The sequence below is a fragment of the Acomys russatus genome, chromosome 16 (genome assembly GCF_903995435.1).
Source record: "Acomys russatus chromosome 16, mAcoRus1.1, whole genome shotgun sequence".
Classification (NCBI taxonomy): domain Eukaryota; kingdom Metazoa; phylum Chordata; class Mammalia; order Rodentia; family Muridae; genus Acomys; species Acomys russatus.
This window is the reverse complement of record NC_067152.1, coordinates 13,317,724-13,330,763: the sequence shown is the minus strand read 5'-3', so window position 1 is coordinate 13,330,763 and position 13,040 is coordinate 13,317,724. Positions and strand designations below refer to the sequence as shown.

General features: G+C 43.6%; 1 protein-coding gene across 9 annotated transcripts in view; it reads left to right on the top strand.

Annotated features, from left to right (window-relative positions):
- The first annotated feature begins 1,830 nt into the window (after positions 1 to 1,830).
- Rps6kb1 (ribosomal protein S6 kinase B1) overlaps positions 1,831 to 13,040 on the top strand; it is a 33,030-nt gene continuing 21,820 nt past the window's right edge. For 2 of the 9 annotated variants that reach the window (XM_051158207.1, XM_051158211.1), the window contains exons 1-4: positions 1,835 to 2,191; positions 10,109 to 10,158; positions 11,389 to 11,509; positions 12,833 to 12,901. In XM_051158207.1, the coding sequence (XP_051014164.1) occupies positions 2,051 to 2,191; positions 10,109 to 10,158; positions 11,389 to 11,509; positions 12,833 to 12,901 (381 nt within the window). In that variant the 5' untranslated portion in view covers positions 1,835 to 2,050. Of the gene's footprint in view, positions 2,192 to 2,708; positions 2,822 to 10,108; positions 10,159 to 11,388; positions 11,510 to 12,832; positions 12,902 to 13,040 lie in introns of those variants that run through there. The other 7 variants (XM_051158210.1, XR_007832024.1, XM_051158208.1 and 4 more) reach the window with 7 other exon arrangements.

The window sequence follows — 13,040 nt, the reverse complement described above, 5'->3', positions numbered from 1 at the left end:
ATTTCTAAAACATGATTAATACTGTTTTCCCAAGTATGCCTTTTTTTAAAAAGAATATTTATTTATTATGTATACAGTGCTCTGCCTGCATATACACCCACAGGCCAGAAGAGGGCATCAGATCACATTATAGATGGTTGTGAGCCACAGTGTGGTTGCTGGGAATTCTGGAAGAGCCGTCGCTGCTCTTAACCTCTGAACCATCGCTCTAGCCCCCCTCCCCCAGTATGCTTTTAAAAGAAAACAAAACAAAGCATAACAAATAAGCTAGCTGAGGGGGCTGTGTGATCATGAGAGTCAGAGTTTAGGTGCCAGCACCCACATAACAAGCCAGGTGTTCTGTGCAGGCCAGTGGCCACAGACAGAAGGATCACTGGGGATGGCTTCCGGCTTGGTTGACAAAAATCAACCCCAGGGCCGAGAGAGAGGGGGGGTGGGGTGGGGGTGGGGAGAGACTGTGCCTCAAAGGAATAAATGAAGAGAGATAAAAAAAAAGTGATAACCTCTGCATTTGCATAAGTGCTCACGTCCACGCACAGAAATAAATTACAAAAGGAAATAAAACGTTGATGGAAGGAATTCTTTGTCTGCATCTCACACGACACTGACATCAGAAGTTAGCTCAAAAACAAAACATTCATCTAACATTACTTTTCTGTTTTCCAAGACAATGGCTTATTTATTATTTTCTCACCCACCACCTTCCGCCTGAGTAAGTACAATTAAGATCACTAAGTAGGGTGGCAGCCAGGCATGGTGGCACACGCCTTTGATCCCAGCACTCAGGGAGGCAGAGGCAGGCAGGTTCCTGTGAGTTTGAGGCCAGCCTAGCCAACAGAGTGAATTCCAAGACAGCCAGGGCTACACAGAGAAACCCCCTGCCTCGGAAAACCAAAAGACAAACAAACAAACAAATAAAAAGTAGGAACCGGGCATAGTGGCGCACGACTTTTATACCAGCACTTGGGAGGCAAGAGGCAGTCGGATCTCTGTGAGTTTGAGGCCAGCCTGGTCTACACAGTGAATTCCAGGACAGCCAGGATTACATAGTGAGACCCTGTCTCAGAAATAAAAAAAGAAAGGAAAACAAAGTTGGAGCTTAGAGAAAACTCAGATAAAATATAAAAGTAAATCTTCATTATTTGTAAACAACAAAAAGAGGGTTCTTTGTTTTGAGACAAAATAGCTAGTCTGCGCTTGGCTTCTGCCTCAACCTCCCGGAGAACAGGGATTATAGGCATGCCCACTATGCCCGGCAGAAAAAGAGTATTTTTGATAAATGCCTCACATCAATTCCACGAAGCCCCGGAAATGAGCAGAGGCTTGCGAACCCGACTTTCATCTTAACGTCTAAGCCGGCATAGTAGGTAATACTATTCTCACTTTACAGACAAGGAAATTGAGTTACCGAACGGTTATGTAACTTCCCCAAGCCACTGGATTAGCAAATAGCAAAACCAAGGCACTCGCTTTGCATTTCTGCCCTATCAGCTCCCCATTAACCCCACACTCACTGACAGCTCTCGGACCCGCAGTTTCAGTTCGGTTCAAACTTCGGAAGACCAACCCTCTCACTATGCGCATGCTCACTTTCAATACTTTTTTAAAAAAAACTGCCTAGGACGAATAAATGCGTATATTCCTTATACGAAGAGCTCTGCTGAGGGTTTTGCTTATTTGTTTTTGTTTTTGTTTGCCCTCTCCTCTCTTCTCTTTAGGAGGGTTAATCACGCATGTTCAATTTCAATTTATCAACTTCAGATATGGCACGCACGCTCCGTGTCCAGCATACGCCTTAGACGGTGACGCGCATGCTCTACTTTGCGGGCTTGGCTTCGATTGGTGTTCTGCGCATGTTCCTGCCAGTACCTGGCACCGGGAGATGGTGCTACGCACGTCCGCTGCCCACTGTTTGGCTTCACGGGACCTCGTACGCATGCTCCAGAGCTGAACTTGAGGAGCCAGTCTGGGGCCTAGGCGCAGACGCATTGAGCTTTAAGCAGCCGGTGATGGCGGCGGCAGCAGTGGAGTCTGCGGCGGGTCCGGGCCCATGAGGCGACGGCGGAGGCGGGACGGCTTTTACCCAGCGCCTGACTTCCGAGACAGGGAAGCTGAGGACATGGCAGGAGTGTTTGACATAGACCTGGACCAGCCAGAGGACGCGGGCTCTGAGGATGAGCTGGAGGAGGGGGTGAGGCCCGGGGTCCCGGGGGATGGGGGTGCAGGCGAGGTGACAGGGCGGGGTGGCGGCGTGGGCCCGGGAAGCCTGGCGTGTCCTAGGGCGCGGAGACCCGGGGGGACCCGAGCGATCTCCGGGAGAAGCCGAGGCGCCGCGCGGCCGAGCGAGGGAGCGGGCGGGGCGGACCTGGCCCTTAGGTGTGAGGCCTCTGCGGGGCGCGCAGGTGCAGGTCTCGCCCTCATCCCTAGATGAGTGCAGCCCCGAGCGATGTGTTTCTGGAGGAGAAAAGGCGCGCGCGGTCGGCTTCTGGAGCTGTGGGTCTTGAATGTGGCCCGGGTGGTTGTGAGCGTGTGCTTTTTGCGGGGTGGGGAGGGGGGCCGCGGGCGGTTGATCTTGCTGGGTGTCCCCTATGTGCAGGTGAGGCGCGGAAGGGTTTCCCTTTGGAGTGTAAGATTGCCAGTCTTAAATCTTCAGACTTCCCCACAACCACCTCTCTTCTCGGCTTGTCGCTTGTCTCCTAGGAAGCGCTCAGCTGTTAGAAGTGACAGCTGAAAACTTCTGTCGGGAGTAGCGCTGCCGCTGCTGTTACAGCCACCAGGAGTTTTATTTCGGGAGCAAGGGGGCTCTGCTGCATCTTCCAGGGTTTGTTTGTTCGCCTTTTATTTTTAACCCCCTCCTTCCGTGTGCCTTTTTTTAAAGGAAAAAGAAAAATACATTCATAACGACACACGGCATTTGTAAGTTAATTTCCCTCAAGTTGAAGTTGTCTGTATTTTTTTTTTCCCCAGAATAATTTATGTAATTGTAGGGTGGGGGAAAACCCAGTGTTGACAGCTGTGATTTGTCTCGCCAAAAATAAATTGCTTGAACAGAGACTTGTGAATAGTGGTGAGGGCTTTTCCTAGCTGAAGCTTAAATTTAGAATCGCTTTTCTAATGCACATCTTGGTTTTACCTTTGCTGTCCTAGTAGTTTATTATTTGTGGAATATCACTTTTTCTACAGTGATATTCGTTGAAACATAAATATATTACACTGAAGGTTGTTTTTTTTTTTAAATGATATTTCAAACTAAAGAACCGCTTCTGATCAAATGTCATCAGTAATAACCTCAAGGTGGTTTAGATCTTAAATGTCATATATATTTATGGCTGACGTTAGATATTTGCCGTGTTTGCCTAGGGCCCCTCCCTTCTGTTTTTATATCCCAGTTTTCCCTTCTTCAGTGAATAAATTGTGCCCTTCTGGCAAAGATTGAAATGTTGTGTATAAAGGACTTTGAACACTTTATGAACTTAAGTGGGCGGACATAGTACTGTTCTTTTCCTAATCAAGCGACTCTCAGTCAGAATTACACAGTTCCAAATGTGGCTATTACACGCCCTTTTTTAGATCATGTTTTCATGTGGAATTCCACTTAGCCTTTTAATCAAACGTGCTGAGTTCTAAATTTGAAACACATACAGGATTTCTTTAATTATAAATATGATACACTGTTGAGTTATATTGGTTCCATATGGCAGTGGTTTTGGAGTAGGGCCAGAGAGTGTACTGGTAAGGGGTTGCCGTACGTGAATACTGACGTTAGTTCCTGGTGGAATTTTCAGTCTCTGGGTTCATGATCTTTTGAGAGTACAGTATTATGATTCTTAGTATGTACTAGGGTCTTGTTTTTTTTTTTTTTTTTTCTTGTTTGTTTTTTTTTTTTCTCCTTAATGCGCTTCGGGAACAGTAGGTGCTGGCGCTTTGGCCTGCTCTTGGGCTCTTGTTTTGCAGGAAGGATTCTGAAAGGGTGCAGAGGAGGAGACAGGAAAAGTGGATCAGAGAGTGACATGTGACCACATCCTTAGGGAAAGGACTTTAGGAGAAGAAGCAGAAGTAGTTAAAGAGGATTTTGAAGAAGATGCTTTCTGAGTTGAAATGTTTCTCTTGAACGCATTCTTTTTCTCTTTTGGTTTTTTGAGACAAGGTTTCTCTGCATAGCATTGACTGTCCTGTACACTCTTTGTAGTACAGGCTGGCCTAGAACTCAGAGAGATCCACCTGCCCAACCCTGTTTTGGAGGAAAAACAAACCAAAAAAAAAAAACGTTGTGTCTCTGTGCAGCCAGGTGGCTTCAAACTTGAATGTGATTTTGAGTTTGCAGATTTTCCTGTAGCAGGTTCCTGAGTGCCAAGAATATAGGTAGTGTGCACCGCCAGGCTTTGATTGGGTTACTAAGAGATGTCTCCCCACGGCCCCCCCCCCCCATCGGTTTTTTGAGACAGGGTTTCTCAGTTTAACAGTCCTGGCTGTCCTGAATTCTCTTAGTAGACCAGGCTGGCCTCAAATGCACAGAGATCCACCTGCCTCTGCCTCCCAAGTTCTGGGATTAACGGCGTGCGCCACCATGCCTGGCTTGAGCTGTCTTCATGTCTCTGGCGGATAAAGGGAAAGAGTTGGGATGGGATTGGGTCTGCTGCCTAAAGAAAATCAGTCTAGATCACTCTGGGGGGATTGGTTTTTTTAACTTGAAGCATGGGAACAGGTTAGGTTCTTAGAAAATCTTATATTTACTTATGGTGAATGTACAATTTTTAGTTTGTTATGTAAACCTTTCTTTGCCATTGGTTTATGTGAGAGTAGCTCCACTTTTTTCTTGTAAGGAAACTGAGGCATGAGGCAGAGGAATGATTGAGCACAGTTAGTGTCTTCTGAATTAATTCAGCGGATCATATTGTATAGATCTTAAACCAGAGAGATGGCGCAAGGACACTTGCTCCTGGAAGTTGAGAGCCTGGAGACTTGAGTTTGGTCATTTGATTGACATGGGCCTGCTGTGTTGCTCATATTGGCCTTCAGCTTGCGTTTCCCTTATCCTCCTACCTCTGTCTCCTGAGTGCTGGGATGTGGGTTTGCATCTCTGAAGGCAGCTTGCACACAGATTTTCTTTCACGTACATTTATTTTGATGGAAAACCTGTGTAGTAGCAATGTGTGTGGGTCCGAGGACACCCTGGGAAGGTCATGTGAGGAGTCTGAGGATCACAGGAGCCTTTACCAGCCGAGCCACTTTGTTTGCTCCTGCATACAATCTTTTTTGAAATTACTACTTCATTTCTTTATTTGTGAGCATGTGTGTGTGTACACACACTACATGGGTGTGCATACATATGTGCTTGCAGCATGCCATAGTATAACATTGGAGGTCTGGAAGCACAAACTGAGGCTATCAGAGTTGGTGACGAGGTCCTTTGTCAGCACAACCATCTCACTGTCCTGCATAGGCTCTTGATTGCGTTTATTAGTCTCGTTCACAGTGTGCCTATTTGTATGTCAAATTAAACACAGTAAAAAGAAAAATAGGGAATAATGTTTGTCTATATTCCTCTGGTTATAAGTTGAAACTAAGGCAAAGTTTTCCTTTGGAGAATTTTGTTAGATTATGAAAATGTTGGATCTTCCTTTACTTTTTCTGCCAGTTAAAAATTTGAAATAATTTGAGAGACATATTATACAACTTTTAGAGTGCGATAGTAAATTTTAGTTTGACAAAATGTTAGGGCATATTGCCAGATGTGGTAGCGCATGCATATCTCAGTAGTCAGGTGGAGCTCAGAGTTCAAGGCCAGCCTGGTCTTATAGCAGGTTATAGCCAAGGCTACATAGAATGACCCTGTCTCAAATATATATATATATATATATAAAAGGGCTCAGCTAGATGGTTTGGTGGGTAAAGGAGCTTGCTGCCAAGTCTGAGTACCTGAGTTTGATGTTTGATTCCTGGAACCCACATGGAAAGAGAAAACTGATTTTCACAGTTGAGTTGTCGTCCTCTGACTCCCACGAGTATACCAAGACATGAGCTTTAGATCACTCTTCTCTGTCTCTCTCTCATAATTCTTTTGATTAAAAACAATTTTTTTTAGCTGGGTGTGGTGGCGCACACCTTTAGTCCCAGCACTCGGGAGGCAGAGGCAAGCTGATAGCTGTGAGTTCGAGGGCAGCCTGGTCTACAAAGCAAGTCCAAGGCAGCCAAGGCTACACAGAGAAACCCTGTCTCCAACCCCCCCAATAATAATAATAATATTTGTTTGTTTGTTTGTTTCTTTATTTTTTCAAAAAAATTAAGATTTATTTATTTATTATGTATACAGTGCTCTGCCAGCATGAATGACAGAAGAGGGCATTAGATCTCATTATAGATGGTTGTGAGCCACCATGTGGTTGCTGGGAATTGAACTCAGGACCTCTAAAAGAGCAGTCAGTGCTCTTAACCTCTGAGCCATCTCTCCAGCTCCTATTTATTTATTTTAAAGACAAGGTCTCATTATATAGCCCTAGCTGGTTGGAACTCACAAAAGATCCATCTGCTTCTGTCTCCCAAGCTGTGAACCAGCACACTTAGCCTATTTATTATTTTTGATATAGGGTAGTAAGCCTGCCCTCCCTTCACCTCAAGTGCTAGGAATATAGATGTGCCCTCCCATGCTCACAGTATGCCCCTCCTCCCTGCTGTGTGTGCCGTCCAGGTTGCCCTAGGAGTTGCAGGTGCCACCAATATGACTTGAATATTTGCTTTAGTTCATGTATGGATTAAGGATATTTTTTCTATTGGGGAATAATTCACTTTAATTTTTATAAAGTGCTCAACTTTCATTAAGATTTCATGCTTAAGCCAGGTGTGGTGGTGCACTCCTTTAATCCCAGCACTTGGGAGGCAGAGGTAGGTGGATCGCTGTGAGTTCGAGGCCAGCCTGGTGTACAAAGTGAGTCCAGGGCAGCCAAGGCTACACAGAGATACCCTGTCTGAAAAACAAAAACAACAACAACAAAAAACCCCAAACAACAACAACAAAAAGATTTCATGCTTATAAGAGTTTAGACAGATTTTTTAAAAAGTTTTTTTTGAGAATATAACTACAACATTTCTTTCTTTTTCTCCCTCTAACTCTCTCATATGTTCCTCCCTGCTCTCCTTCCAATTCATGACCTTTTTCATTACTTGTTATTGCATGTATGTTTGGATACACATATACGTTTCTTTACATACTTTGCAAGTAACGACTGTGATAGGCTTGCTTGACACTGTCTGCCTTGTGTAATGTTTGCCTTAGCAGGGTCCTGCTTCACGCAGGTGACGCGTGGAGGTTTTGTAAAGGTGCAGTGAGTGGCAACAGGGCCTGTGCCTCAGATGTCCCTGTCCTGTAAAGTAACGGGAGGAGTCAGCGTTGCAGGTGCAGTTGGTAGGGCAGGCTCCGGAAATGAGCACAGCCTGAGGGCATGGCTGCTGAGGTGGCTTCAAAGGAGCCTCCCTGTTAACTATGATGTGCTCTTTAATTTAGAATTAAGTAAAACCTACATTAAAGAAAAAAAAACAAAACAATTATGCAACACCAGTTTTATCACGTCTGAGGGAAGTTCATCTTTTGTCTTTAAAGTGCAGCCCTGAGTTAGTGGAGGACAGAAACTAAAGAACCTGGTTCATTGGTTGGTTTGTATGCTTTTGAATACAGGGTCTTACTATGTAGCCCTGGCTAGCCTGGCCTGGAACTTTTTATGTAGAACAGGCTAGCCTGGAAATCACAGAGATCTGCCGTCTCTGCCTTCCAAGTGTTGGGATTAAAGGTGTTTTTATACTGTGCCCAACTTTTAAAAAATATTTATTTTATGCATTTTTGTGTTTTGCCTGCACACAACAAGTATATAGTGGAGGCTAGAAAAGAGTGTTGTGTTCTCTGGGACTGGAATTATTGATCCTTATACACCCACCATGTGGGTGCTGGGAATTGAACCCTAGTCCTTTGGAAGAGCAGCCAGTGCTCTCAGTCACTGAGCCATCCCTCCAGCCCTGCCCAGCTGTGTTTAGCCTTTTTGTTTGTTTGTTTGTTTGTTTGAGATAGGGTTTCCCTATTTAGTACTGGCTGTCCCAGTACTCCCTATGTAGACCAAGCTGGCCTTGAACTTACAGATATCCTCCTGCCTCTGCTTCCAGAATGCTGGGATTAAAGATGCCCAGCCTGTGTTTAACTTTTAAAAGATTTTTTGTTTGTTTGTTTTTGTTCTTGGAGACAAGGTCTCTCTGTGCTAGCCTTGGCTGTCCTGGACTTGCTTTGTAGACCAGGCTGGCCTGAAACTCACAGCAATCCGCGTGCCTCTGCTCTTGAGTGCTGGGATAAAAGGCAGGCACCACCATGCTCGGCCCTAAAAGATATTTTATGTGTAGGTATGCTTTGTCTGCATGTATGTCTGTGTGCCACTTGCATGTTGTATGTGGACCTCAGAGGCCAGAAGATATCAGATTTCCTGAACCACTATGTGGATGCCAGAAATTTAACCTAGGTCTTCTGGACAAGCACCCAGTGCTCTTAACTGCCTAGCTATCTGTCCAATCAGGCTATGTGAACTTTTTAAGACATTGCCAAACTATTTTCTGATGTCTTTATACGTTCTACATTCCTGCCTAGTATTAATGCTGAATATTTTTCTGTGTACACTTTATGTCTTTGGAAAACACCTATTTAGATGCTAAGTTGCTTTTCAAACATGTTATCTTTTTATTCTTTATCTGTGGGTTTTCTTTCCACCTTTTCTATGGGGGAGTGGAAGGACTAGACATGCTGGCGATCAGGCCCAGGACTTCACACATGTCAGCCCAGTGCGCTAACCTTGAGATGTATCTCAAGACTTTTTGTTTTCTCTATGAGGTCTTGTCCAGTTCAGGATGACTGTGAATCTACTGTGACAGGTCTTGAATTTATGAACTCAGTCTCTTAATCAAGTAGTTAGAATTGATTATAGCCCTACTACACCAGGCTTGGCTTTCCATCACCCCCTATTTTCTTTAAAAAAAAAATTATTCATTCATTCTTAGATAGATTCTTACTGTTTTGCCCTAGTTGGCCTGGAACTCACTGTTTAAGCTAGGCTAGCCTCAAACCTTCCATGTTTTCTGCCGTGATCTGGTACTACAGGCACGCAGTACCACATCCAACATCTAAGCCATACTTAAAAAAAAAAAAAAAAAAAGGTAAATTTTATTTTCTTTTAAACAACTTTGTAAATATGAGTGCTGTTTAAAAACATGTCTGTGCACAAAACTGGAGGTACCTGAGGAAGACAAAGGGTTCCAAATTCTCCCCCAGCCCTGCCCATGCTTCAGCTACAAACTGTGTGAGCTGTCTTGTAGGGCCTGGGGACTGGTTTTGGGCCCTTACGGGAGCAGTATATTATCCTATCCCAGCCCCTCATAGAAGTTACTGGGAAGCAGTGGGCAAGCTAATCCCAGCAATTAGGGAGGCAGACACATTGTACATTGTATATCTTGGAATAGTTGTGGTTATTTTAGGCTTAGTTTATAAGGTTAGTCTACTCAACAGAAGCATGGTTTAATTTAGTATCAGAATGTATGCCTTTAGCTTCATTGTTGTTGCTGTTGTTTTTGAGACAGGGTTTCTCTGTGTAGCCTTGGCTGTCCCGGACTTGCTTTGTAGACCAGGCTGGCCTTGAACTCACAGAGGCTCGCTTCTGCCTCCCAGAGTGCTGGTATTTACAAGTGTGCGCCACCATGCCTGGCGCCTTTAGCTTCATAATAAAGAATTATATGTTTAATAAGTAATAAGTATACTTGCTGAAGGAAAACCCACTTGGCTTTGTTTTAGGTGATGGACGGCTAGCTGCTGTAGCTGTGTAAATGAGAAGCTTTGAGAGTGCAGTCTCAATATAGTGCTGTCCCTGTGCAGTCTCAATATAGTGCTGTCCCTGTGCAGTCTCAATATAGTGTGTCCCTGTGCTGTATTTTGTTCACTTCCACCATGTTTGCTTGGTAATGAAGTAGAAATTTTAAACTGATTTATTTCATTCATTCTCTCTGAATTATGAAATAAAGCCTTGAACTTCTTAAACTTTGAGTTTCTGATGTTACTTATTTCTAAAACTTAAATATTTTTCAGGGTCAGTTAAATGAAAGCATGGACCATGGGGGAGTTGGACCATATGAACTGTAAGTGTATATGAAGACCTTCCACTATGCTGTTTCTTTCAAGCCCCAAAGGGTTCTATCTAATAATCTGTTTTTAAACAGCACTAATATTTACAAAGTTGTTTATTGTGTTGCTGAATATAACATGAGAGTTTTAATATTCTGTGTGTAGAAAAGATGAAAATTCCAAATACTCTGAATATGAGTTCAAACTGTTAGGAATGTTTATTCACTTGATACAGAAAACTGTATTTGTAACTTTTTCTTATTGAAAAATTTGTGGCAGTTCCCCCCAAATACTTTAGTACACCATTCAGACAGAAAGATTAATGCACTTCTAAATCACATTGAGCAGGTTCTGTTAGGTGAGCATGTGATTAATCTGCTCCTTACCCCACCCTGCCGTCAAGAGCATGACAAGATGAAGAAGCCAGACTGCCCACATGGGAAGCACATGCCTGACACAGCTGCCACTCCTGCTTCATAGTCTGCACGCTAGTGCTGGGAAAAGTCAGACACAGGAAGAAATACAGACGTATTTTATTATACTCCTGGGTGTGGTAGTGAGTGCCTGGAGTTCTTGCGCTCATGAGGCTGAGGCAGGAGGATGACTTTGAGGCCAGCATGGGCTTCCTAAGTCGTTTGAGGCAGGCCTCGGCTGTTTAACAACTAAGGGCGTCACTGCTGAGAGACTTAGCCTTCCTGCTAAAGTGATGTTGGGTAATGAGTGGTCTCGTGAGCGTTTCTTTTTTTATTATTAAATGTATATTTTAATAGAGCCAACAGATTTTTTAAAATCATGAACATTTTAAATGAACTCAGTTTCAGTAACTAGAAGGCTTATTTACTTTGTCTGCTTAGTAAACAATTTTCTAGTTTGGGGTGCTTAATATTTAAGAAAGTAATAGTCATAGCATGTTCTGTGAGCAGATAAACAGTCATCGGTCTGCCCAGGCCCACACCCACACCCAGGCCCACACCCACACCCAGGCCCACACCCACACCCAGGCCCACACCCACACCCAGACCCACACCCACACCCAGGCCCATATTCACACCCACACCCACACCCAGACCCACACCCAGGCCCACACCGTGTTGTTGAATGGATCATCAGTTAACTTAAATCACAGATACTAAATTTACTGTCATGTACTTGTTTTCTTTTAACTAATTATCGTCTTTCTAACAATGTGCTGGATATAACTGAACTTTTTGCAAATTTATTTCTGGTTTTGCTTTTCTTCCCAGTGGCATGGAACATTGTGAGAAATTTGAAATTTCAGAAACTAGTGTGAACAGAGGGCCAGAAAAAATCAGACCAGAATGTTTTGAGCTACTTCGGGTACTTGGTAAAGGGGGCTATGGAAAGGTAGGAAATGTTCTGAAATAGCTGTCTTTGACCTGGGTCATTTGGCTTCTCACACTGGTTCCAGTCATAAGCATAGGATCTGACAACGACTCCTATGATTTGAGGGGGGTATAAGTTCAGGTTCCTTCCCTTCTACCCTACACATAAGCATAACATAGGCCTCAGTATTTGTTGAATAAGTAAACAGGCAATGTGCCAGGTCAGCCCTGGTATTCGAGGAGTGCTTCTTTTCTTTGCCCCAATGATACCTTATGTAGGATTCCCCTTTAAACATGGGCAGAGCACGCCTCTCTTGAGGCATTTTAAATTACGTGTTACTGAGAATTGAACCTGAATGGATTTTCTTTGACTTGTAGTATATAAGAAACAGAAGTTGAAAGACTGTAAGAAAGGGGTTTTACAGTTTTCCCCTAGGCTTTCTAATTTTTTAAAAAAGATTTATTTATTTATTATTATGTATACAGTGCTCTGCCTGCATATACACCCACAGGCCAGAAGAGGGCATCAGAGATATCCTCGTCACTAGTTTGGTTGCCCTGCCTGCATGTACACCTGCAGGCCAGAAAAGGGCATCAGATCACATTATAGATGGTTGTGAGCCACCATGTGGTTGCTGGGAATGGAACCCAGGACCTCTGGAAGAGCAGTCAGTGCTCTTAACCTCTGAGCCATCTCTCCAGCTGGGCTTTCTAATTTAAGATCTCAGTTTTATGTGTTCTGCTCAAGACAACGCTAAGAGACAGTTTAACAACTTAAGTAGACCAAGAACTGCCTATACTGTTCTAATGTCAGTGCTCAGAAGTGTGACATTTGGAGCTTATGCTTAAGGTTAAAGGCACACTCAAACATGTTCTAATCATCCTGAATATGTAGCACTTTTAATCTTACACGTGTTTGTCATTAATTAAAAGTGCTGGGTAAGAAGCTATTTTAATGGAGTGAGTGAAAAGTCCGTCAGTTGTTGTCAGTGTTATATGAAATAATAGCAGTTGTATCCCTGGGATAAGTTGATGTAGGAAACAAACTTGCTTTTCAGGTTTGGGAACACTGATAGTTTGTGCAGAGTGAGCTAGGATTTTGTTAGTGCTGTTTAGTTGGGTATTTGCCAACACTGCCATCAGGTGGCAGCAAAGCAGAGTCCCGCGCGTCACCGAGGTCCATAGTAAATCCTAAAACGTGGCCTCTTCTAATAGATCATTTTTGTGCACAGCCGTTTGTGACGCACTTTTATAGCATAAACAACAGCGTCACTTGTTTCTTATTAGAGAAGATGGCTTGCGTGGTTTGCTTTGGATAAAGTGCTCATATTCATTTCTTGTCCAGGTTTTCCAAGTTCGAAAAGTAACAGGAGCCAATACTGGGAAAATATTTGCCATGAAAGTGCTTAAAAAGGTGACTCCTTTTCCCCTTTTCACTGCCTACACTCTATCTTAATTTCTATAAAGTTTTCAATCAGATAAATGTGTCTGTAGGCATAGTGCTTTTTGTTTGTTTGTTTGTTTGTTTGTTTTTTGAGACAGGGTTTCTCTGT